The sequence below is a fragment of the Pteronotus mesoamericanus genome, unplaced genomic scaffold, assembly GCF_021234165.1.
Source record: "Pteronotus mesoamericanus isolate MK-2021 breed Mesoamerican mustached bat unplaced genomic scaffold, CSHL_Meso_final contig_226, whole genome shotgun sequence".
In the NCBI taxonomy this organism is placed as follows: domain Eukaryota; kingdom Metazoa; phylum Chordata; class Mammalia; order Chiroptera; family Mormoopidae; genus Pteronotus; species Pteronotus mesoamericanus.
The window spans coordinates 1,231,657-1,257,477 of record NW_026555093.1 but is presented as its reverse complement, the minus strand read 5'-3'; the positions used below and the strand labels follow the sequence as shown (position 1 = coordinate 1,257,477).

The following is a 25,821-nucleotide window of genomic DNA, read 5'->3' as shown; positions in this document are numbered from 1 at the left end:
TAGTAAATCCAAGATTGTGAGTGAATGGACATTTATGCAATTTGACAATGTCTCAATTAAATTTCTTACAGAGCAATTATATAATCCGTTTTGTTCAATTTTATAGAAGTGATTGTCTGTGAGATATTCCCTTTAAAATATATATTTGAAAGAGTGGTTCTCAAACTGAAGTGTGCACTGGAATCCTACAGAGGGCTTGTGAGAACACAGATTTCTGGCCCCTAGTCCCAGAGTTTCTGATTCAGTAGGTCTGGGGTGGGACATGAAAATTTGCATTTCTAACAGGATGCCAGGAAATGCTGATGCTGCTGGCCCGAGGACTCCACTGTGAGAACCAGTGCTTTAAGGCCCTGGCAGGTGTGGCTCAGTGGATTGAGTGTCAACATGCGAACCAAAGGGCTGCAGGGTGGATTCCCAGTCAGGGCACATGCCTGGGTTGTGGGCCTACTGAAGAAACAGGAGAGGCGACCACGCATGGATGTTTCTCTCCCTCTCTTTCTCCCTCCCTTCCCTCTGTCTAAAAATAAATAAGCAAAACCTTTAAAATAATTAGCATCATCTCAAATCTAAATACCATTGAATAATCAATTTAAAAATAAATTTTATGCACTTCTCTGGATTATTTTAAGGTACTTAATAGGTTCTTGACAACGTAAAGGCTGATTAAATCTACATATGAGGTTTGTCTGCAAAATTTCCAGCCATTGTTAATATAATGAGAACGGTTTGCGTGACATCCATGTAACCTGGCAGCTAAGGAGAGTGGACTGGAATGCACATGTGTGAACAATGGCGACTTCGCTGTACTAGTCAGTGGGGGCAGTAGACACCATTGAGTGAGCATGTGTACTGCGTGGTCATTAAATTCAAAATGACTGAGCGTGCAGAGCAACAAACTTGCATCAAATTTTGCATTAAGTTTGAACATTTCTCCACAGAAACTATTTGGATGATTCAGAAGGCCACAGCTATGGGGAACTGGTGATTGGCAGCTTCATTATGACACTGTGCCTGCTCATGCATCACATATCATGTAGAGTTTTTTGGCAAAACATCAAATCACCCAGGTGACTCGGCCCCCCTACAGCCCAGATTTGGTGCCCTGAGACTTCTGGCTTTTCTCAAAACTAAAATCACCTTTGAAAGGGAAGAGATTTCAGACCATCGATGAGATTCAGGAAAATACGACGGGGCAGCTGATGGTGATTAGGAGAACTGTGTGAGGTCCCAAGGTGCCTACTTTGAAGGGGACTGAGGCATCACTGTCTTATGAACAATATTTCTTGTATCTTTTATCTTCTTCAATACATGTCTCTATTTTTCACATTACATGGCTGGATATCCCTGGACAGACCTCATATATCATAGTTCATACTTTTGAAGAACATAACAGTTTTGGGCCCAATTTTTTCTTTCTCTCAATCAAGAGCTACAAATATTCTAAGGAGGTTAAATAGTTATACTTTAAGTTACTTATTGATAATATCAGTTGTGTATCTCTAGACAAAACTGACTAAATTATGCTAAATTGGTGAACTGTTATGAGGGTCTTGGAAATTAGCCTTGCTAAGTAAACTAACAAATTTAGAATATAGAACAGTCATAAGTACTAAAAAGAAACCATTCATACAGTAGACACTACAATACATAAGTAATCTGTATCTCAGCTGACAATTAGCTTCCATTAGTAAAAATAAGGAGATTGTGTTTCAGTCTCTCTAGAATAATTTGACCCCAATCAGGTAATCTATGATGATAGATTTGATGTTTTTGCCCATATTCATGTGGGCTATGCCATGAAACATACCTATGTTTCTGACCATGATTCCTTTCAGTTCATCCACTTGGGCTTGAGTCTCCATCACTTTGTCAAGGCCCTTATTCTCAGAGTGATGCTTCTGTAAGAAAATAATATTTAACTTATGATTCCTAGACATTATTTACAATAGAAAAACAAAGAGAAATGATAATGAGAAATGCTATAAAATGATGTCTCTATTGATACAAAAAATATGTCACTTCATTAAAAAATTGTTACCAGACCTAGGAAAAAATATAGACAGCATAAAAATTTTACCATATGGAATGTAAGTGTTACATTATAAAATACCACCTTATTTTAAATTAAGTAGAACTGAATGTATTACAATATATCAAACATACATCTGAGACTTTTGGAGCAGAAGTAGGGGGTTCAGACAAAGAAGAACAGAAGACTGTAGTTGGGGCAGGGAGAACAGGATAGGGAAAGGGTACACAAAACTGTTCCTCACTTCATGCGTATGATGAGGTAGGAGGTGGCACAGATACTAGGCATCAGTTCTTATACCGCTGCGATCAGGGAATGTGTCCTATTTTAATTGGCTTTTTACCAGATGCAGAAATGAAAGACACTTAGGACAGTATATATTTTGAAATTATTATTCATTGCTAACAATTATGGAGTGCTTAATAAACAATATTTCAGTCACTTCATTGTGCTAAGTGATTCAAATAGGGAATATTATTTAATTTACCCAAAAATTCTGTGATGAAGATGCCATAATTATTATCCCCATTTAGAGATGAGAAAACTATTCAGAAGGTCACATACAGAACTGGAGCTAATGACAAAACCAGCTAAGTTGCAAGTTTGCTGCCAGCTGACCCTATTTGTTTTGATTGTGCATTGGTGTCTTTTTTGTTTGGTAATGTTTTATATGGTTTCACATATGAGGAAAGACCCCCTCCCTGCAAAAAACATCCCAGAATTTATTTATAAAAATTGTGTATTTATTCTTACATGTTTAAACTTCAGTCACCTTCAAACTGCTCTCCATTTGAGGGAATATACCTCCTGAGACATTTATTCCACTGCTCAAAACAGTCTTTTGGACGCTACGATTTCTGATGCCTTTTAGTGCTCCTGCCATTTTTTGTTTCACCTCTTCCACAAAGCAAACCATTTCCCTTTGAGGACTTTTTTCAACCGGGGAAACAAACAAAAAAAGGTGCTCAGGGTGGAACTGGGTGAATATGGAGGGTCATGGGTCATGCTGATTTTGGTCAAAAACTGCTGAACACTCAGCTTGGTGTAAATAAGTGCACTCATAAATCACCCATCATGACTTCAAAATTACAACTAAATTATAGAACAACCATCACTTAGAATCATCAGAAATCGAGTTGAATGGAAGTCTGACAACCACAGAATTGAAGAAACCACATCCATGCAAACTGGTACGAGGCGTGGAGACACGGAACAGGCTGGTTCCAAATCCACATGTGGTGGATAAATTCAGGAGGGATATCTCAGGGGCAAAGAGTCCCAGCCCCACACCAGACCCCCAGCCCAGGGTTCCAGTGCCAGGAAGATAGGTCCCTATAACTTCTGGCTGCAAAAATTAGTGGGGACTGAGTTGGTAGAAGAAACTTCTGGAGTCTTAGGCAGCTCCTCTTAAAGAACACACACATGGACTCACCTACTCAGACTTACTCCCTCTGAGCTCCAGCACTGGAGTAGCAGCTTGAAAGGCAGCAGTGGCATAGCGCGAGGAAGTGAAATGTCTGGCATCAAGGCGAAAGCTGGGGTGGAGCTTTCTCCCAGACAGGAAGGCAGGCAGCGGCCAATGTTCCTTTTCTGAAACCTCTCCTCACAGAGCCACAGAGCCAGCAGACTGGTGCGGGTGCCATCCCGGAGACTCCATTAACCTGGCTAACACTGTTTGCCTTGCCCTGAAGATCCTATGAGACTCTGTCCCACCCAACTTATGGGCCCATGCAAGCTGTAAACAGAGACTTTTCCAAATGAATGGTTGTCCTTGGCTCATGATTCACAACTTCCTAAATCCTCTCAAACATGCAACAGCCAGCCTCAGTGATCCCCCAGCCCCAATACCTGTTGCTAAGTGGCCCCAGGCCTGGTACTAGTAGCAGGCATCTTAGATTGCTTTATACCTCACAGCAAGGAGGCCCTGGGAAAAACACAGGAGGGGGCTGCCCATGGCCTGCACCACCCGGGAAACCCCAGAACCTGTGCACCCAGTGGTCAGCTACAGTCCATGCTGGAGCACCGTTGCCCTGCCTCCACACAGCTGATCCTCCATGTAGGGCAGAGGTTGGTGGTCAGTGGTCACAGCCAGTCCTTACAGCTGACTGGCTTGGATAAATCCCTCCCATTCACCTGCCAACAGAAATCAAGGCCCAGCTACAAAAAAGTGGGTGTACTCACCCACATGAAGGGCAAAACTTGAGTACCCAGTTTGGGTGATAGGGGAGGCCGTGCCACTGGACCCTACAGGACACTTACTACATTAGGCCATGCTACCAAGACAGAGAGTCATAGCAGCTCTACCTACTACATAGAAACAAACACAGGGAGGCTGCCAAAACAAGGAGACAAAGAAACACGGCCCAAATGACAGAACAGATCAAAGCTCCGGAAAAAGAGCTAAACGAAATGGAGACAAGCAATCTATCAGATGCCGAGTTCAGAACACGGGTTATTGGGATGCTCAAGGGACTTAGTGAGAACCTCAGCAGCATAAAAAAATCCAGTCAGAAACAAAGGAGTCACTCATTGAAATAAAGAACAATTTATAGGGAAACAACAGTAGAGTGGACTGAAGCTGAGGATCAAATCAATGATTTGGAACATAAAGAAGCAAAAAACAACCAATCAGAACAACAAGGAGAAGAAAGAATCCGAGAAAACAAGGATGATGTAAGCAGCCTCCGGGACGACTTCAAGCATGTTCAACATTCACATCATAGGGGGGCCAGAAGGAGAAGAGAAAGAGCGAGAAATTGGAAATCTATTTGAAAAAATAATGAAAGAAAACTTCCCTAACTTGGTGACGGAAATTGACATGTAAGTCCAGGAAGCACACAGAGTCCCAAACCAGAGAGATGCAAAGAGACCCGCTCCGAGACACATCATAATTCAAGTGCCAAAGGTTAAAGGTAAAGAGAGACTCTGAAAAGCAGCAAGAGAAAAGAAGTCAGTTACCTACAGGGGAGTTACCATAAGACTGTCAGCTGATTCTCAGAAGAACCTTCACAGGCTAGAAGGGAATGGCAAGAAATATTCAAAGTCATGAAAAGCAGGGACTTAAAGCCAAGATTGCTCTACCCAGCAAAGCTATCATTTAGAATCGAAGGGCAGATAAATAACTTCCCAGACAAGAAAAAACTAAAGGTGTGCATCATCACCAAACCATTATTACATGAAATGTTAAAGAGATTTATTTAAGAAAAAGAAGATCAAAACTATGAACCATAATATGGCAAAAAGTACATATCTATCAACAATTGAATCAAAAACAAACTAAGCAACAAGAAGAACAGGGACAGAATCTTGGATATGGAGAGGGTTTTTGCTGGTTTCCAGAAGGGATTGTGGAGCAGTGGGTAAAGAGTTGAGGGGATTAAGAATTACAAAGTGTTCTGCCTGGTGTGGCTCAGTGGATTGAGTACTGGCCTCTGAACCAACGGGTCACTGGTTCGATTCATAGTAGAGCATATGCCTGGGTCGCTGGCCAGGTCACCAGTAGGGGGCATGCAAGAGGCAATCACACTTGATGTTCTTTCCCTCTCTTTCTCTCTCCCTCTAAAAATAAATAAAATCTTTTTTTAAAAAAGAATTACAAATAGTTACAGAATAGCCATGGGAAGTACAGTACAGTATAGGAAATGGAGTAGTGTAAGAACTTATATGCATCACCCATGGACATGAACAGTGGTGTGGCAACTGCCTGAGGGAGTGGGGGTGCTGGATCAGGGGGGTAAAGGAGTAAATACTGGAACTGTAATAGCATAATTAATAAAATATTTTTAAAAAATACATCACCCATCATGAAATGGGCAAATGCATTGAAATGGTCTTCAAAAAAAATTCACTGAAGCCAAATGGAGCCTCTCACAACAATGCCAGCTGGTGTACTGATACAGATGGCTTCCTAGAACACTCACTTGGTGGCAGAAGTGTGTACTACAAGGGGCCTGCCCTCCAAAAGATAATTTTGGTTATTTTGGGGTACCCGCTCACATATGAATGTTTCCCAGTGGGAAATATAAAACGACCGAATAATAAAGATTTATGACTATTTAAAGGAAATTCATCCCCCAGAGTAATGCATATTTAGAAGTATAACACTCAAAAAGAGTATTAAAAAGAACACTTAGAGAAGAAATGAAAAGGAAAGTATTCAATTACAGTAAGTTTTTTCTAATTCACAACCATCATAGATAGAACTTGTTTCTTTGCACTCAGAAAGTTGCATGAATAAAAGGTAAGCATTTTTAAAGGTCTCAACACCATTAGTCCCCGGGGGAGATGCAAACTAAAAGCACAATAAGATATCATTAGATTCCTACTAGAATGACTAAAACTAAAATGATGGACCATAGCAAGCATTGTCAAGGAAGCAAAAACACTGGAACTGCTGGTGGGAATGTAAACGGTGCAATTACTTTGGAAAAAATTTGATATTTATTATACAATTAAATAACAATCATCATATGACTCAGAAATTCTATTCCTAGGCACGGTATTTTGCTGTGTATAATGCGTACTCATGTTTTTGGCATATAAGCATAAATAAAAGAATTTAAATGTGGAATTTAGATATGGAATTAGTACTACCCATGTATAATGTGCTTCCTTATTTTCCCCTCAAAAATTTCGGTGAAAAAGTGTCCATTATACTTGGCAAAATACAGTATTTACCAAAGAGAAATAAAAACATACATCCATACAAAGACTAGTACATGGATGTTCATAAGAGCTTTATTTGTGATAACTGAAAACAGAGCATCTCAAATATCCAGCAACAGGTGAATGGATAAACAAAGTGTGGTATATGCATACAATACTGCTAGGCAAAAGGGAACTACTGATTTATACAACATAGACAAGTATCAAAACCCTTACACTGAGCAAAACAAGCAAGAAACAAAAGAATACATGATTTATGATTCCACTTATGTGAAGTTATAGAAAAGACAAAACTCTAGTGAGAGAAAATAGATCAGTGATTACCTGAGGCACAGTGTGAGGGAGGGGACTGACTGCAAAGGAACATGAAGGAACTTTGAGGGTCATGGGGATGTTTGCTATCTTGAAGAGGGTAATATTTCACAGGAGTACAGGTATGTGAAACTTCACCGAGCCAACAATTAGCTATGTATATAGATAAACAGACTTTCAAATGACTACTTTGAGCTCTTCAAGAATTAAACTTATCTCACGGAATAGAAGGTCAAAGAATAGGTTGAGGCCATTTGGCATGTGGAATGGGTTTATGCTAATAGGTTGTTTAAGCAGATAATCTTTAATGTCTTGCCCAATCCTGGGATATTCTATTATTAATAGAAAATATCACCAACTATTAGCTTTTTACCTTAAAATAGTCCCTTTAATTTTTTTTTTATCAGGGAAATTTTATTATGTTGGCATGTAATAAAACAATCAGCAAACTACACTGCAGGTCAGGGTCTTCTATATTCATGGTGCTTAAGGTAATAAAGAAGACATGAATAAAAATACTATATCCTGAGAAAGATCTTACCAGCTGTGCAGCCAAGACACTTGAGAATTCACTATTCATGGCATATGGGAGTGCTGTCTGTGCTCTTGAACCATATGTAGTCTGGAACCTCTTCTTTATCTCATTCAGAAAATTAAAGGCTCGGGAACGTTCAAAATCCTGAAGAGAAACCAACATGGAGTTCAAAAGCAAACAAAGGATGACACGGATGATTAACAACAACCATAAGAACAGCTAACATTTACTGAGCAAGGATTCCATGAGAAGGAACTAACACTGACCTCATCTTACAGATAAGTAAAGAAAGTCTTTTGAAAGGTAACTAACTAGCTAAAGGTCAGACAACTAGTAAATGAGTGAGCTGAGAGTCCAATCCAAACATGTTTTATTACTGCCAACTGAAGATAACAGAATGTAGGTTAGTTTCTTGAGAGCAAGAATTGGGTTTTACTTCCACCATATTGTTCCTCCACAGGACCTATTAGATAGCCCAGAACAAGATTTTTAATAAATCCTAAAAACAGTACAGTCTTTCATATGCAAAGATAACATTACTGACATAAATTTAGAATTACTTTTTCAATAGTGGTGATATGTTTGAAAAAAATCAAATGATGTACTCTTGTCTAGTTTCAGCTAGTCAAAAAGTATTTACAAACACGTGCGCACACACACACACACACACACACACACACAATTTTAGCTCAATAAATATGACTCAACTCTGACCATTCCAAATTTAATGATATTTATTTCTCATCTACTCCGAGCCCTTTCACTTCAGTCATTTTAGATATAGTTGGATTTTCAAAAATAATTTTAAAAAATACTGTGAAACCAGAGATAAAAATCACTTTGATTATCACTGTGATGGACACTCATCTCCACTTCACCTAAGATGATTCGTCTAAGTCAAGGGTTCTTAAACTGGGGTCAATGGTCCAAATTCAAGGGGCCTATCTACTTGGAAAGAAAAAAACTACATTGTTATTTTCACCAATCTTTTAACTTTGAATGTAGGTAGCAAACCAGAGTAGTATTATTAGATGGTACGTATGACCCTGTCAACAACAGAAACCTTTTTTTCATATGCCATCAGTAATAGACATTTCAAAATGTTGTTTAGTCTCATCAACCACTTCAAAATTATTATTAGTAGTAATTAGATCCATGACTAGATCTTGTTAATGAATTCATAAAGAAGCATATACATTACTATGTCAATTTTTAAAATACTGTGAATACTGTCTTTCAATATTCTTGGTTTGGTTTACAGTCATGTACTTTACTTCATATTTTATAATGTGTCTTCACAGGACTTTTCTTTCCTCTAGGAAAAAAGTTGAATTTGTACTGATACTGCTTAACTCATGATTCTCCCCCACCCTGTTAAAACAAAATGATGGACAGTGCTCAATAAAGTTCTATGACATAAAACAAAACATTCTGGAAGGTGACCATGAGTATCAAAGGGGTCTGTGACACAATAAAGGCTAACAACTCATACCTATGGCAATCATGTTAATTCCATGCCTCTTGTCAGTAATAAATTTAGAAACATGTACCCCAGTTCTAGCCAATATGACATGAAAGGAAGTCCACTTTGAAAGCAGGGGTAGGGGAAGAGTGTACTTCTGGGAAAAGTTTCCTCATTCCTAAAATAACAGACTTGAGAAGACATAGTCTCTCTTCCCTGGACACGAGAATAAGTAAGCATGTGGCTACATGCAGCCGTAAGGAGAATGGGGAATGTGTCTAGGAAGAAGCTGACACTACAGATAGCAGAGGAGAGAAAGGATCATGACATTGTTAGGTTATCGAGTATTTTGAGTCTAGAATCTACAAACACTCAAAAACCAACCTACCAATGTGACCTACAAGTCTACAAAGGTGATCATAGTGTATTGTGATTTTCCCAAAGTTCATATACATTAAAAAATTCACTAATTATTGACTAGAGGGATAAAATAATTTAATATTTCAGATAGATTTTGAGAGGACTTGATACCAAAGTGTGATAATTACGAACACTAATTCCCACTACACAATAAATGTAGAAGTTGCAAGAAGTTAAGCTAAAACTGTACTAAAACCAAGCTGATTTGCATATACCCAGATAACAACTCTTCTTGTCATTTTTTTGCTTTATTATGATAAATGCAAAGTATAGAAAAATATTTCCAGCTATGGACAGTTATATCCATGTTACCTTTACTCACCACAGATATAGATAATTAAGAACTGACTCTCTCATTAATTGTACACATAAATAGCAATATGTCTCCAAGTTACTTACATCATCAGTGATACAAAGGTATACAATCCTGTCTTGGCAGATGTAATGAAACAAATAACTGTAGGATAAAATATATAAAAATTATGTGGTTATGAATAATATGTCTTTCACTCCTATCCTCTATGTATAAGCAAATTCATACTGCTAATGTGACCATATTTTTACAGATATTGTCTATTTTTCTCTTTACCTCCACTATACATACCTACTTCTCCCAAATCAAACGGATAGGAACAAATAAAAGTTAAGAGAATGTCTCTACCCTAGCTATATAGTACAACAGTGTGCATAATACTCATTAAAATGATAGCTGCACAAGCATAAGTGGACGCTTAAGTCCTGGACACAAGATGACGTCTTAGGAGGTACATATAATTAAAATTAACCATGAGCCATGTGGTCTTCCTTGCATTCTCCTAAGATCTCAAAGCAAATACTTCTTTTCTACCAAATACTCAACAATAACATTTGTTTGGTATCTGCTTTGAGTCAGTTGCTGGGCTGGGTGCTGAGGATACAAATAAGCAAAATCTTCGGTCCCTGCCTTCATAGAGATCACAGGGAAGGTAATTACAGAGCAGCATGGTAAGCAGGATGAGGAATTAAAGTCAGTACATGGTACTCTGGGGACATACAGGGGGTACCTAACAGAGTTTGGCTAAGGGTAACAGGGAGGATATCCTGCAGAAAACGGTGTCTAAACTGAGACCTGAGGAATAAGAGATGACAAGGTAAAGAGTGAGTCAAGTATTCCAGAGTGAGAGACCAACAAGCCTAAATAAGGGCTTGGAGCAAATAATGGGTTTAGGAAAGTAGAATTAGTTAATATGACTAGAGTATAAAATGTGAGGGAAAAAACTGACTGTACAGATGAGGCTGGAGAAGTAAGCAAATACCAGGTTACACAAGGCTTTAAAACCTCACTACGCGTTATCCTAAGAACAGTGAACAAGGGGAGTGTGTGATCAGATTTGCAATATCGTAGGATGCTTTGGCTAGAGTGTGGAGAACCAACTGAAAGGAGGACCAGACAGGAGACTCCCCCAGGTAAAAAACAATGAAGGACCTAAAGTAGTATAGGCAGAAGAAGAAGGAACAGAGAAGAAACAGAGCAGAATCTGATGATTGCCTATTGGGGGTGAAGCAGAAGGATAACTCAAGTTTGCCTCCCAGATTTTCACCTTGGACAAGGAATACCTGTTAAATTACATTATTAATGTTCAGGTATGGGAACTCAGGCCAAATGTCTTCCTCCACTACTGCAAAACAGTTCACATGAATTCCAACAATGACTTCCACATTGCCATATCCAGTGGTTCTCTCTGAAACATAATAGTGTTGACCACTTCCTTTTTTCAGGAAAGTGTTTTCTCTCTACTAGATTTCTTGACACCATGCTTGCCCAGTTTATGTTGACGTCTCTTTCCTTTTCTGTTGATGTTTTCCAGCATCTTAAGCCCCCTGCTTTCTTCACACACACTCCCTGAAGGGTGGCATCTACTCTCACATTTTGTTGTTGACTTTTTTTCAGCTACCACAATTACAATTATGATTCCTAAATCTTGATCTGACCTAGGCCGAGTTCTAGGCCTGCATATGCTAGACATATCCAGCTGGATATACCATAGACAACTTAAACACATGTCCAAAATGAAAGTCATGATTTTCCCTACCAAATTTATTTCTCCCAAATCACACTTGGGAGTAACTTGATGCAAAGAAAACAAAAGTTAATGAGGGATGATGGTCCCTGCCACCAAGGAGCGTAGCTACAGTCAGGGGACAGAGACAAAAATAAACGTTGCAATTATAATACAGTGCAATTGGCTCCATAATAGAATAAACTGACATTCCTATGGAGACACACAAAAAGGGGGCACCTAGCCCACTTGGAGTTCAGGGGTTTCTAGAGGAGGAAACATTTTAGCTCAAGATGACAAAGTTGAATTTTTTTAAAAGTAAGACAAACACATTCCAGTAAAAGGTACTAGCTATTGCAAAGGCTAGGAAGAGAGAAAGAACCAGCCATTGAAATGTAAATAGCTAAGTAAGGCTGAGAACAAAACCTAGGGCTAAAGTAGTGAGAGATGAGGCCAGTGAAGGGAGCAGGGGCAGATCTTAAAGAATCTTCCAAGTCCCATTAAGGAACTTTAGCCTGAGGGCAAGGAGTAACTGCTGAAGGAAAGGACAGGAACAGAACTGCTTTTTTTAAAAGACTAAAATGACAATTAACAAAGTATTTCATTTGAGACTTGTAAAATGAGCAAAAATTTACCAGGGGCCTAGGAGGGGAAGGGTATTCTAAGATGCAAAAGCATGGAAAAAAAATATAGTAGAGCTCGAAGTAATATGGCTGGGTTAGGGGATGGCAAGGAGTCCTATAGAAGCAAGGATAGAAAGTTCAGGAATGAACGAAATTGTGAAGGCCAAGTTCGGGCTTTATTCTAAAAGCAACAGGTTTCAAGCAAGAAAGTGTCATCAGAAATGTGAAATACAACCCTGGCTGGTGTGGCTGATGTGGCTCAGTGGTGCCTTTCCTATAGTCATACTCCATTGTCCCAATCAAAATTATCTTCTATTACTATACATTAAAAGAAAAAAAAGTCCATTTTGCTATAAGACAGTCATTCCCCCTCCCCTCAAAATCTGATCTTCCACTTGTTATTCATGTTTCTTTAGCAGCAGCACCAGCTATTCAGCTGGCTGAGCCTAAAACTTTAGTCATATTTGACTTTTTTATCAAATCCTTCCCATTCTCCCACAAAGAGGTATTTCAGTCCATTCCCTCTCCTCTGTCCTTAGTTGTTACAGAGTTAGCCCAGGCTAACACTGAGCCCGGTAAAATGGACTTTTTCTTTTAATGTACAGTAATAGAAGATAATTTTGATTGGGACAATGGAGTATGACTATAGGAAAGGCACCACTGAGCCCGGTTCGATTCCCAGTCAGGGCACTAGCTTGCATTGCAGCTGGGTCCCCAGTCGGTAGCAGGGGGGCATGCAGTAGGCAACCATACAGTGATGTTTCTTTCCCTCTCTTTCCTCCTCCCTTCCCCCTCTCTCTGAAAATAAAATTAACAAAATCTTTAGAAAAAGAAATGTGAAGTACAGATTTAAGGGAACAGCAGAAAAAAGTTAGGAGGAGGCTATTAGAAATGAGAAACAATGAAGGCCTGGGCTAACACTGTAACAACTAAGGACAGAGGAGAGGGAATGGACTGAAATACCTCTTTGTGGGAGAATGGGAAGAATTTGATAAAAAAGTCAAATATGACTAAAGTTTTAGGCTCAGCCAGCTGAATAGCTGGTGCTGCTGCTAAAGAAACATGAATAACAAGTGGAAGATCAGATTTTGAGGGGAGGGGGAATGACTGTCTTATAGCAAAATGGACTTTTTTTTCTTTTAATGTATAGTAATAGAAGATAACTTTGATTGGGACAATGGAGTATGACTATAGGAAAGGCACCAATGCTGAAGGTTAAAAAAGAGAAAAAAACAGCTCCGTGATGGAGCCTTACTTCAGAGGATACTAGGCAGGACTGGGTAAGGATGCAGATGAATAATGTTGCCTTCTTATACCATAACCACATTTTCATTGAATTACATAGTCTAGCTTACCTTGTAGCTAGATATGGCTACTGAGTGGAAGGTATATGCCCTACTTCCTGGTCTTGCCTGTAAACCGACAACAAGTGCTTTCCTTGGGCACTTTCCTGGAAACTGACTAGAAACATACAGATAGTAAGCCTAATAAATTTCTGAAGAAACTATGAAGCCACAAACAGAAGAAGTTTGCTTTATTTAACCCCTCAGGCAATCTGTAGGCCTCTAACCCACACCAGCAAGCAAAAGGCTACAAAATCTGCACAGGTGTCAAAGACGACACATTCTCTAACACCCATTTTGAATGTGGCAAGAGAGGATGATGGACCAGGAAGAGCCTCCTGGAAAACAAAGCCAGGAGTCAGGGAGAAAAGATGAGGGACTTTCTCTAATAAAGCAGAACCACTAACCATTTCCAGGTCACAACAGAGAATCTCTGAAATTGCTGTGAAAAGTAGTTAAAAGTAGTTATTTTAATATTTCTAAGAGGCAGTGACTTCTACGTATTTCTTGTTCTTCCTGTTTTTAAAGGGGAGTCTGTAACTTCCACGGTGGTAGGGATGTTAGTAATTCACCATTGTCTGTTGGGTGGCACTGGAGGAGCAGAGGGAATATGATTTGTCTTTAAGCTTGTGGTCAGTGGGTCACAGGCACCAGCCCTAGGCCGGATGGAGGGGGCTGTGTATTACCCAGACTCTCTCTGGACTTGGAGCTGGACACGATAACCAGATGAGTCTTCGAGGACACCTCCTACAAAGAGGAGGTGCGTTCTATCTTGTGAAGAAGAGTATACCCAGATATTTGGGCAGCCCAGAACAGTAGACTGGAAGACTGCAAGTTGCCTCCTGATATTCTAAAACTTGCCCTAGAGTAACAGAGTTTTAGCTTAGAAACGCTAAATTTCTAGCGGTTGCACAGCTAGAAATGACAAATCCTAGCTTCCCTTCCACATAGATTAGCTACATAACTACAGAGCAGATGATAAAATGTAAGCGGAAGCTTCTGAACAATAAAGTTATCAGGCCATTTCTGGGCTTTGCCTTTCAAGTACGGGGCAACCACAAGGAGGTAACAAGAACTGAAGAACCTGCCTTGCCAAAGTTGGAAAGCTCTAATTAAAATTGGTTGGGCCACCCTACCAGCCCCAAAGTACTCACCTCTGGGCTATCTAAGTTAACACTGTATTTGGGGTCTCTCTCTTTTAGTAGCTTAGACTAGATCCTAAATTGTAGGAGTTAGCCCTAATAAGCAATACGGATCTCCTTCTGAGATAAGAACTAAGAAACTTAGCATGTGTTAAGTGACAAAAGTTTTTAAAGTATTAATGAGGAAGGTTAAGGTACTTTTAATCTGATTCCTAAGACTGCCCATTCCATTCTCCAACCGGCCACCAGCGTGATCTTCCTAAAGCAAAACCTAACCGCGTCAACCCTGGCTGGAAACCTTCAATGCCTTTCCACTGCCCACGGGGTAAAGTCCAATCTCTTAACATGGCCTATTAAGACCCTACATGACTTCTCTTCTACCCATCTCTCTACCTTTATTCTTGCCATGCTGGCGCCAGTCACAAAAAACCACCTGCAGTTCCCTAAACACATCCTTTGATCTTATGCCTCCATACTCCTCTACTAGCTGTTCCTTCTACCTGGAATGCCATCTGCCTAACCACTACCTCTCACACTCTACTATAATTATCTATGGACTTGACTGTCTCCTTCATTAAACTATAACCTCCATGAGGGCAAATACTGCATTTCTTGTTGTATCCCCAGCACCATGCAAAGCAGTTGGCAACAGTCAAGTGCTCAGTAAATATTTACTAAAAGAATGAAGAAATATTACATATCTTATCTGTATCAAGTTTCACATATCATAGAGCTCTATAGCAAAATCATTTTCACATCTCACATTTCCATAACCTTCTTTAAAATATTAATATCACTTCAAATGATAGAATAAAATAATTACAAGTTAAATTTATAGTTAATAGAACTAGACACATTCTAAGCTGGCAAGGTTACTGTTCTGTCAGCTTATTCAAATTATCTACCAATAAGTTTCTTTCCTAGTTGTGTACTGTCCTGATTATAATAATAGAATTCATTTCTTTTGCCCTCTACCCATGCAGAGCAGAACTCACTTGCCATGTGAGTACGTTAGTTTGTTATTTTCAGAAGGTATCTTAGCCAGAATCTGCTCTGTCACCTCCAGGAAGTTTCCTCCACACCAAGCATGTTTGGCGAGGATAGTGGTTCCCCTGGCAACAACAGCAAAAAGAATGGCCATGTCTTCGATCTATCAAAAGGAAAAGAGACACACAAGGCTTAGAATATTTCTTTGACATAATCTTTCAAGAGTAACTTACTATCATTTAGCAACATCTACCTGGAGACAGTATTGACCAAGGCACTATAACATTAAATGTAACAGGCTTAATTACAGGTTTAACAAGAAGATCACAGTCTTGTATAAGCTTACAACTTAAGTCATGCTGATTTGAGTACATATATACATACCAAATATATACACACATATATATGTGTGTGTATACAATGATAGATGGGTTGCATTTATAAATTATACAGCACAAACTCATATCACCCTTTAAAAAGCAGTGACATGAAGACGTCTTCATCCTTTAGTGCAGTAATGCCATTCTGAAATTTTGTCCTTGGGAAATAATTCAACAGAACTTAGACTCTAGATTCATAAAGATACCTATTAACAATAATAATAGGCCATATTTACTAAGTGCCTACTATGTGCCAGGCATCATTTTAAGAATTTTTCAAATATTAGCTGATTTAACTCTCATATCAATAAAATTATACACTATTATGATATATTAAAATGAAGAAACGGAAGTATAGACAACTTATATAATTTGCCCAAAATTACAGAACTAGTGAGTGATAAGGGTTGGGATTTAAACCCAGGCAGTATGGTTCTAAAATCCACAATTTTATCCTTGTATGTACACTGCCTCTACTAGAAAGGCATTAATTATACAAAATAGAAATAAAGTGAAAACAACCCAAAGCTTCCACAAGAGAGGGATGATTCTATAAATGATGGCAAGATCCTTCATAAAACATTTCTAAAACAATGCAGCATGGGTTTAAGATTATTTTTCTTATGTTTATGAACTTTTACTATTATTTTCCAGCATATAAGCCCAGTTTGTCTTATCTGATATAAACTTATACAAAAGATTTAAAAATACCTTCCTAGTCTTCAACTCTCTTCAACGTAATGTTACTTGTTAACATGTTCTCTTTCATCTAATAAGCCAGTGGTTTTCAAACTGTAGTGTGAATGAGTCATGTTTAGTGGCAGAGTAGGAGTCGCTTACTAAAATTTCACATTCCTGGCATCATCCCCTGAAATTCTGATTCCGTAGGCCTGAGGCTGGGCCTTGAATATGTATTTACAAGCAGCCTGCCTGCGTGCAGGTGATTAACACAACCATATTTCATGACACACAGCAATAGATATAAAGTGCTTGAGGTCAGGGGATCCACTACTTCCTTTTTGGAATCCTAGCACTGAAGGACAGCACAGAGAGCAGAAGGGCTCATTTATCTCTTGAACTGAACTCCTCTCATTCCATCCTCTAAATGAGGGTGTTCCCCAGAGTTATGTCCTCAGCCATCTTCTTTCTGGTCTTCTCCTTACACATTTGTAGCAAGTTATAATTTCCAAGTCACTTTTCATACATTATAGTCCTTGATTCTAAAGCTTCAACTGATCCTGTAACATGCTCCAGGTACTGCTCCATTTCTTAAAATCATAATCTGCCCACAGTCTCTGCTTCTCTGCCTCTTTTTAACTTTTCAAGTTACTATCATTTGGCTTTTGTCTTCAACACTCCATAATACCATGCTTGCTAAGACCACCAACAGTCTCTCTGTTGCAAAACTGAGTGGTTGGTAACTTCCCTATTCTCACCTTACTTGACTTCTCAGGACAGTCAATACTGCTGACTAAACCCTCTTTCTTGAAAGACTCCTACATGCGTTTCCTGTCTTCTGCATTTCCTGTCTTCTTGCTGAGTTTTCCTCCTCTAGTTTACCTCTAAATGTTAATTTCCACAGGGATGGGTTCTGCACTCTTATCCCTACATGAGCTCTTCTAGACCTGCTATTTTAAACATTATTTATTTGCTGAAGATACACTGTATGCAAAGAAACAAAGGCACAGCAAAATTGAGGGAAAACCAAAGGTAAGACCCAACGTGCAACAGTTGAGGGAAAAGTAGATGAATAGGGACCCACAAAGAAGGCTGGGAAAGCGAAAGGAAAGCCAGAAGAGTATGGTAGCCTGGAAGCCAAAGGGAAAGAAAGCCTCAAGGAGGAACAAGGAACAGGCCCTAGCTGTGTTCACTGACGCACAGTATGATGACTCGAAAAGTCACAGAAATTTTATAAGGAAGGATGTCATTGGTTAGGGTCAAAGAAACATGAAATGGAGTGGAACAAAAACACAGAGAGAAACAAAGACGAAAAATCATATGGTTCCTGACACAGAGAGAAGAAAAAGTAGTAGCCTCAGTCCCTTAGCAGCGTGAAGAATAAAACTCAGTTTGGCAACAATACAGAAACATCTACTGTCTTAGTGGACCATAAGTTCATTATGAACTGACATGAGGTAATTGCTTAAAAAGCTTATGTAATCTTAAATTACATTAAGAAACAGGGTATCTTGATCTCTTTAAAAACTATTGCCATTATACTCTGTGGTGGTTAGAACACAACTGGAACAGTAAGTTCAACTCTGGGTGTAGTATTTCAAGATTGCACAGAAGGGCAGCAGTATGGGTGAGAGGCTGGGAGATTGTATCATTTGAACAATGGCTAGAGGAACTAGAAACAGTTAACATGAAAATGAGAAGACGCAGAGGGAATGTGACAGGAGTCTTCAAGTTTAAATAAAATACAGTCACCTGGAATAGGGTACATTATTTGGAATATAACTAGAAACAATGAGTAGAAGTTATAGGAAAGCAGCATATTGTTCAATAAAAGCAGTTCCAATTGAAAAATGCCTGACTGTTAAACATCAAGTACATAGCAACAAAAACTTTACTTTCCCCTCAAATGTCACTAATAGGAATTCCTTACTCCCTCCTATACTGCTGAAAATCCCAGCTATAATCAAGTCTCACCTGCCCCCCACTGTAGATCTCTTGCAATAGAATCGGTAATGTCTGAATGAGTATTGGGATAATAGAAATGACTGTGGCATAAATAACACTGCAGTTGAAATCAGGAAACCTAACTCTGCTAATTATTAGCAGTATATGAATGTCTAATAAACTATAGAGTGCTATACAAACATAACATTCAAGAAGAAAAAGAATGATGACCTGGCTGGTGTGGCTCAGTGGCTTGAGCGCCAGCCTGCAAACTAAAGGGTCACAGGTTCAGTTCCTGGCTGGGGCACATGCTTGGGTTGTGGGCCAGGTTCCTGGTGGGGAGGTGCGCAAGAGGCAACCACACATTTTATTCTTCTCCCTCCCTTCACCTCTCTCTACAAATAAATAAAATCTTTAAAAAAGAAGAAGAAAAAGAATGAAAAGATAAGCTGGAGAGAGAAGGGAAAAAAGATAATGGACTATAATACAAAGCCCTGTCTCAACAGTGTTCTTCCTTGTCCTCTCATTCACTGCTTGCTTGGTCCCAGAGCCATCATTCTAATACTACTTCATTCCTGCTAAGAATTGTGTATGAGTTTCCTGTGACTGACAGTTTTTTTAAAAGTACCAAAAGCTGCAAGGCTTAAAACAACAGAAATGTATTGTCTCATAGTTCTGGAGGCCAGAAGCCCAAAGTCCAGAGGTTGGAAGGGCCATGCTCCCTCTGAAATCTGTAGGGGAGAATCCTTCATTGTCTCTTCTGAGCATCTGGTGGTTTGCTGGCAACCCATGGCATTCCTTGGCTTGCAGCTGAAGCACTTCCATCTCTGCTTCCAGTCAGTGTTCTCCATGTGTCTTTGTCTTCACATGGCATTCTCTCTGTCTCTTCTCTTAAGGACACCTACTGCAGTATGACCTCATTTTAACTTATATCTTAACGAATACATCTACAAAGACCCTATTTCCAAAAAAGTTCACATTCACAAGTACCAGGGGAAAAGATTCAACATATCTTTTGTGAGGACACGATAAGCCCCCATATCAGAAACTGTTTTTCCCAATTCACTCCTACTCTCCCTTCCATATATTCACATCACCCCAACTTGCCTCGCTCTCCTCTCCAAAAATCTCTCTCCCAATTCTTTTCTCATACTCATTTAAAAGTCCTTCAGCAATGGGCCAGAAGGGGCAACCTCCAATAGCTTGCAGTTAATAAAGGCCTGTTTCTATTGCCTAGAAGTGTCCAAGTAAAGGACATTTTTGTTCCAGTTTTTGGGATCCCAAAAGAAAAGATATGCTATAGGGGAATCCAAATGAGCAATATGGATGCAGTTTCTTATGGAAACATTATTATAAATTGTAGTGAAGGTCTTTAAAAGTCCATTAAATTAAAGATTGAATAAGATGCTACAGGTTGACATAACAATCAAAAGGTCATAAATAGCATTGCTTATAGAGGAAACTGCATCCAGAGTGTCAAACTATAATCTTTACAAAGGAACCTTTGGAATATATCCATTTGTAAGTAAGGGACTGCCTGTATTTAAAAAAAAAATTGCTAGTAAAATAGCACAACAATGATGCAAATGCTCCTCCTCAGTGGAGGCAACCTCAAGTGCAGATTGTAGAGTTTCAGGTAACTGATTGGGGAAAAATGCCAAGTCGGTGTTTCTCACACTGCAGTCTATGTGTTCTGAAAATTTTTTTAAATTATGTATTTTTATTTTGATAAAATTTTATAATGTATACCAGGGGTATCCAACCTTTTGGCATCTCTAGGCCACACTGGAAGAAGAGTTGTCTTGGGCCACACATTAAATATACAAACACTAACAAAAACTGATGAGCAAAAAAAATGGTTTTAAGTAAATTTATGATTTTGTGTGGGGCTGCATTCATAGCCACCCTGGGCTGCATGCAGCCCACAGGCCATGGGTTGGACACCGCTGACTGTATATGAACATTCTGGATCATATACATGTATAGCTTATAAATGAGGGATGACACACAATTCAGTGCTCCATTTGCATTATGAAAGCATAGGTACCAAGACATTCCCTAAAATGACAATGCTTAATTTTTAATATATTGGAAGCCTGTCTGCTGCTCTTAGGTTGTCATATCCTAAAATCATAACTCAAGTACTCTTGTATTTCTGTCATGTTTTTGCACAGTTATAAAGATGAAATTTATCTTTTATAGTAACAACTTACAACTGAAATATATCTGCATGGAAAAAACTTTTATTTTAAGAATTGAGACTTTTATCTGACATTCTGAAAATGACAATGTGGCAGAATGACATGAGCACAGACACTATCTCAGGCTAAGGAGAAAACAGTATTTAAAGATGTGTTTGTACCAAGTGGAAACCAATGATACCATAATGTGCTGTATAATAAGTAAAGGCTGTGCGACTGTTTGAACAGAAAAAAAGTGTAAGAATTAACACATTACATTACACATGGTAACAGTCAATGCAAAATAAAAAGTATTCTGTATCATTATTGATATTATTGCAAAGAAATGTATTATGCTAATCCTTGCAACAGTTCATTAGCAGAATGTTTCAAAGGAAGTCCACAATGGATATTAAGTTTTTCCCACCCTTGTATCATGGAGCATACTATTAAACTGGCCCATTAAATTAAATGGCGGGGCATGCAAGGTACTCAGGAAAGAGATGAGAACTCATTTTAGGAGGAAGCTATGGAACAAGAGAGGACACAGAAGTGAGAACAAGTTAGGGAAGATAAACAAACCTGACAATATGGAATGGTCCACATTTGGCTAATGAGGAGGTTTAGGGATAAGCCCAATGGCCTTTTATAAAGAAAGCCTTGTATAAAGTAAGTAATTTGGATTGGATCAAATAGTTTTTCTATTTCAGTTCAACATGTATATTCTGAAGGTTTACTATGTGGCAGTCAATATAGTAGACACTAGAATATGAAGGCCAGTAAAAAGAATACCTCTACACTCAAGGGAGCCATAGTACAATGGGAAAGACAGACAGAAATAAATGCAATAAAATGTAATGAGTGAATAACCTAAGAACGTACACACTGTTCAGGAGAGTTTTTAAAATTTTGTTTATCTCACCTTGAATGAAGAAAAAAAATGTAGGTGTCAGCTTATGTATTAGGAATTTTCTCAGTATGTTAGAACTATTTCTCCTTGAAAGAGAAGTCAATGCATCTATTTCATCCTCACTAGGTTCCCAGTGCCCAGTACAGTGCCTGGCACATACTATTCCCTCAAATATTTGTTGAATAAATGAACAGACACTGAGCATGTTTTGGTTTTAAATATAAGTGACAGATAACTCTATTAGTAGGACCTGGCAAATAAGAATACTTTGATCACCAACTACCTCTCTAAGTAAGATAAAGCAGCTGACCTGAGAATAATCCATTCCCCCCAATTCTTCTGTCTGGGTCTTAGGAAGAAATAAGCCAACAACAGATAAGCCACCAATTCTGATATAATAACCTTGGAGGAGACAGAAGAATGAATGACAAACATTGATATGACAGAGCAAAAGAAGAAGTATTTATGAAAAGGCTTAAGACTAGTCACAGTTCAAGACTGTTCTTGCTGGTATTGCAAATATTCTTTTTGGGTGATCCTCTTAGACCCAACCCAATCCCTCTGACTTCCTCAGAATAGTAGCCTATCCTGTCAAGTGAGCCATTTGTTTTACTTTTACATTACTACCACTACCCCATATAACATGATCTTGATCATTCCTCTTTGTTCCCACACACAAACATGTAAGCTACTGAGAGCAGCGATTTCCTGTGTCTTGTTTCCAACCACATTCCATGTAGTTAGAAAAGTGTCTAGCACCTATTAGCTGTTCAATAGTGCTCTCAGACACAGTTATTCAAAGGGAAAGAATTTCCCAAACATGGCAGTATCCTCTGGGATCAAGGATGGGATAATGGAGGTGCAGGTAGTTGAGAACAATTAATAAGCCAGAAAAGGGTTTGATAACTCATTGTAGGTGTTACGGGAGAGGACGATGTAAAGCATGTGCCAAAGAATGTATTACATGGTCAGAGTTTGTTAAGTTTTGGCCAATAATAATAACATCATACATGTTTGACATTGAAAAAACAGGGTGGAAATAGGGTTTCCATCCAAATGGATAAAGAAGAATGTCAACACTGAGCGGTGGAGGAAGGACACGCAGAAAACTAGAAACCCACGTAGGGGCTCAGGAGGGGCTCAGAAAGTGACGTTATTAAAACAGGAGCGTAGAGAAGAGTTTTCAGAAGACTCAAGAGGTGTCAAGAGATTCAAATGCTACAGAAAGGTCCTGAAGAATGCCAGCTGAAGGGAAGTTATTTTTTCTCCCCTCCTATAAGTGACGCATTCTGACACTCCTTAATTCCAGGCCTTTTCAGCGGCATAAAACTCACTTGGCCAAAACTGCATCTGTCCGACAATTAGGGCTGTCGACAACAGAGAAAGCCCAAGTCATCCTTGCACTGCCTACTCGTTCTACCCCAGCATGTTCAGGTCGACACCTCTGCCCTCCCTCCGCCGTCGTTTCCCCGCTTTCCGCCGAGCGCGCCCCCTCCATTTACCTGTCCGGGCACCCTCTGAGAGCGCGCGGGCTCGGGACGGAGGGGCGTGGGTCAGCTGGGGTCGCTGACTGCCCACTTCCAGAGAAGGCTGGGACCGGACACCGCCAGCTTCCGGGTACAAGCCCCGCCCGCGCGCGGCCTCCTGGGAATGTGAGCACTCCTCCAATGGGTGCGGCAGGAGGGGCGGGGCCTGTGCGTTCCCAGCTACCGCACTTCCCAGGAGTCGCACTGCATTCCGGGAGTGGTAGTTCCGACGGGAGTATCACCTAGTTTGTCACACTTTCAGTCAACAACTCTTGTAAGTAACATCAAGCGTTAGTCCTCCGGGAAAACGAGAAGATGCAGGGCCACAGAGACTCTACCGGTATTGAGTTGGCTGGATAAATGAAGAGCCGATCTTGTCTCACCATTTCCCTTCTTAGTCTCAACAGATAATATCTCCTGTTACTTCACATACAAAATAGAATTCTTCTGGCAGAAACTCCCTCTACTTTCGCCACGAAATTTTCTAACCTCCTTGGACTCCCCATAAATCTTTTTTCTCAATCTTTTGTAACAACAACTACTAATACTACTACCACTCCACTTTGATCTAAGCTCTCCCTTCTGCTTTACAACCTCATTCCCTTTTGCCAACTGAGTCTAGGTCCACTGATGAACCCCTCTGTCTCCTGACTTGTCAATGGCTCCCTGCTAATTTCGCTTTTTATTTTCAACACTTAAAGATCGTTAAAGCTTCTCTCATCTAAAATATTTCAAAATCATCTTTCTCAACCCCACACCACCCAAACATCTCATCACACACCGACTTAACCCTGTGGTCTTTCTTCCACCTCTCCTTTCCAGTCAGAATTCTTCACAGTGTTGCTGAAACAAATAGACACTTTTCAAACATTACCATACTTCAATTCTGCAGGATTTTACATTGATTATTCTCCCTCTTCTTGAAAACTTCTGTCTTTGTTCCAGCTGCTATAACAAAATACCACAGATTGAATGGCTTAAACAACATAAATTTATTTATCACAGCTCTGGAAAATGGGAAGTTTCAGACCAGGGTGCCAGTATGGTCAGGGTCTGTCGAGGACCTGCTTCCTGGCTTTTAGATTGCTGCATTCTTTCTGTATCCTCACATGACAGAAACATCATCTCTTTCACACCTTTTATAAGGGCAAGGGCTCCATCGTCATGGCCTAATTACCTCTCACAGGCCCCCACCTCTAAACACCATCACTTGAGGATCAGGCCTCAAGCATATAAATTTGGGGAGCACAAACATTCACTTCATAGTACTCTTTAGTCTCTTAGCTCTTTTTAAGATGTTGCATTCTCCTGGTTCCTCTCCCACTTCTGTGGCAGCTCCTTATTTTCCTCTGAAATGTTCACGGTTCCACAGGAATCTACCCTAGACTCTTTTCTTACTCTTCACACTTTTGTGGGATGGTCTTAACCATTTCCATTGGTTTAGTTGTCATCAGTATGCTGATTGTTCCCACATATAAGAAGTCCAGACAGGACTCCTGTAACTGAGAGTGAAGTATCTAATGACAGCTGGGCCTCTCTTTCAGTCACCTAAAATTTAACGTAGTATTCAGTTAGCCTAATGCATTTTTATTCTTTTGTCTCCCATAACTTGCTCCTCCTCTTCTAATCCCATTTCAGTTGCCCACACTTGAAAACTGGGTATCATTTGGAATGTGTTTACCCTTCAATGCTCACATCCAAACAGTTACCAAGTCATTAATTCTGTCTCCTAAATATCTCAATTTCAAGCTTCAGTGTTCTCAACTTTAAAATTAGGATAATAATAACATCAGTATTTAAGGATTATTGCAATTATTAATAAGCAGTAGTACAAGGCAGAGAGTAAGCACTCAAGGATAATAAATATTCATTGAACAAGCATTGTGTTTGTCTTTAGTTCTTCTTCACTAGGTCTTAATAATGATATCTATCATATACTTTTATTTAGTTTATATTTAGAGAGAAATAAAACGAAAAAAAACAAGAAATTATGAGATATTTTGTGCAAGTTACCTCCACTCCATTCTACAGTATTTTTCCAAGTATGACATAATATATTGATAGTACTGGTCATGAGGTACTATACACATGGTTCTACTCTAACATAAGCAGAATATACTATACCTTAGTTGTTATCAGCTCTGAATGGGCTATAGAGTAGGAAACTGAAATAGACTCAGAGAATTGTGACTAAAATAATCTGAGCACTAGAAATCAGAATTAATGTCTTTGTGCCTATTGTATGTTCTTCACCATCCCCTCTTCTCACTTGAGATTGCATCTAAAACAAAACCTGATCACTTCAAACTCCTACTTAAAACTCTAATTGCCTCCCCATTATGTAGGGCATAAAGTCTTAAGATTCAAGGCCTCCGTGAACTGACTTATCTCCATCTCTCCAGCTTTATATTCTGCTTTTCTCACCAGCACATCCTGTGTTCAAGATTACTTTTGTATGGTGATATTCACCCACCCATCAATTCATCCATCCATCCATTCCTTCAACAAATGTGTACTATGAGCCTACCATGAGCCAAGCCTCTCCTGGATACTGGAGATATAGCAGTGAACAAGAAAGACAATGTCCTTGCCTACATGGAGTTAGCACTTCAATACCATGTTCAGCCATGCCTCAGTGCCTCTGTA

At 39.3% G+C, this 25,821-nt stretch overlaps 1 protein-coding gene across 1 annotated transcript in view; it reads right to left on the bottom strand.

The window, feature by feature from the left end:
• Positions 1-23,279, bottom strand: part of VAMP7 (vesicle associated membrane protein 7) — a 43,218-nt gene extending 19,939 nt beyond the window's left edge. Inside the window, exons 1-5 of the mRNA XM_054572247.1 lie at positions 23,152-23,279; positions 15,566-15,720; positions 9,823-9,880; positions 7,548-7,685; positions 1,808-1,898 (exon numbers count right to left, since the gene is read on the bottom strand). Of these exons, the coding sequence (XP_054428222.1) occupies positions 1,808-1,898; positions 7,548-7,685; positions 9,823-9,880; positions 15,566-15,711 (433 nt within the window). The 5' untranslated portion in view covers positions 15,712-15,720; positions 23,152-23,279. The remainder of the gene's footprint in view (positions 1-1,807; positions 1,899-7,547; positions 7,686-9,822; positions 9,881-15,565; positions 15,721-23,151) is intronic.
• Positions 23,280-25,821: the final 2,542 nt, after the last annotated feature.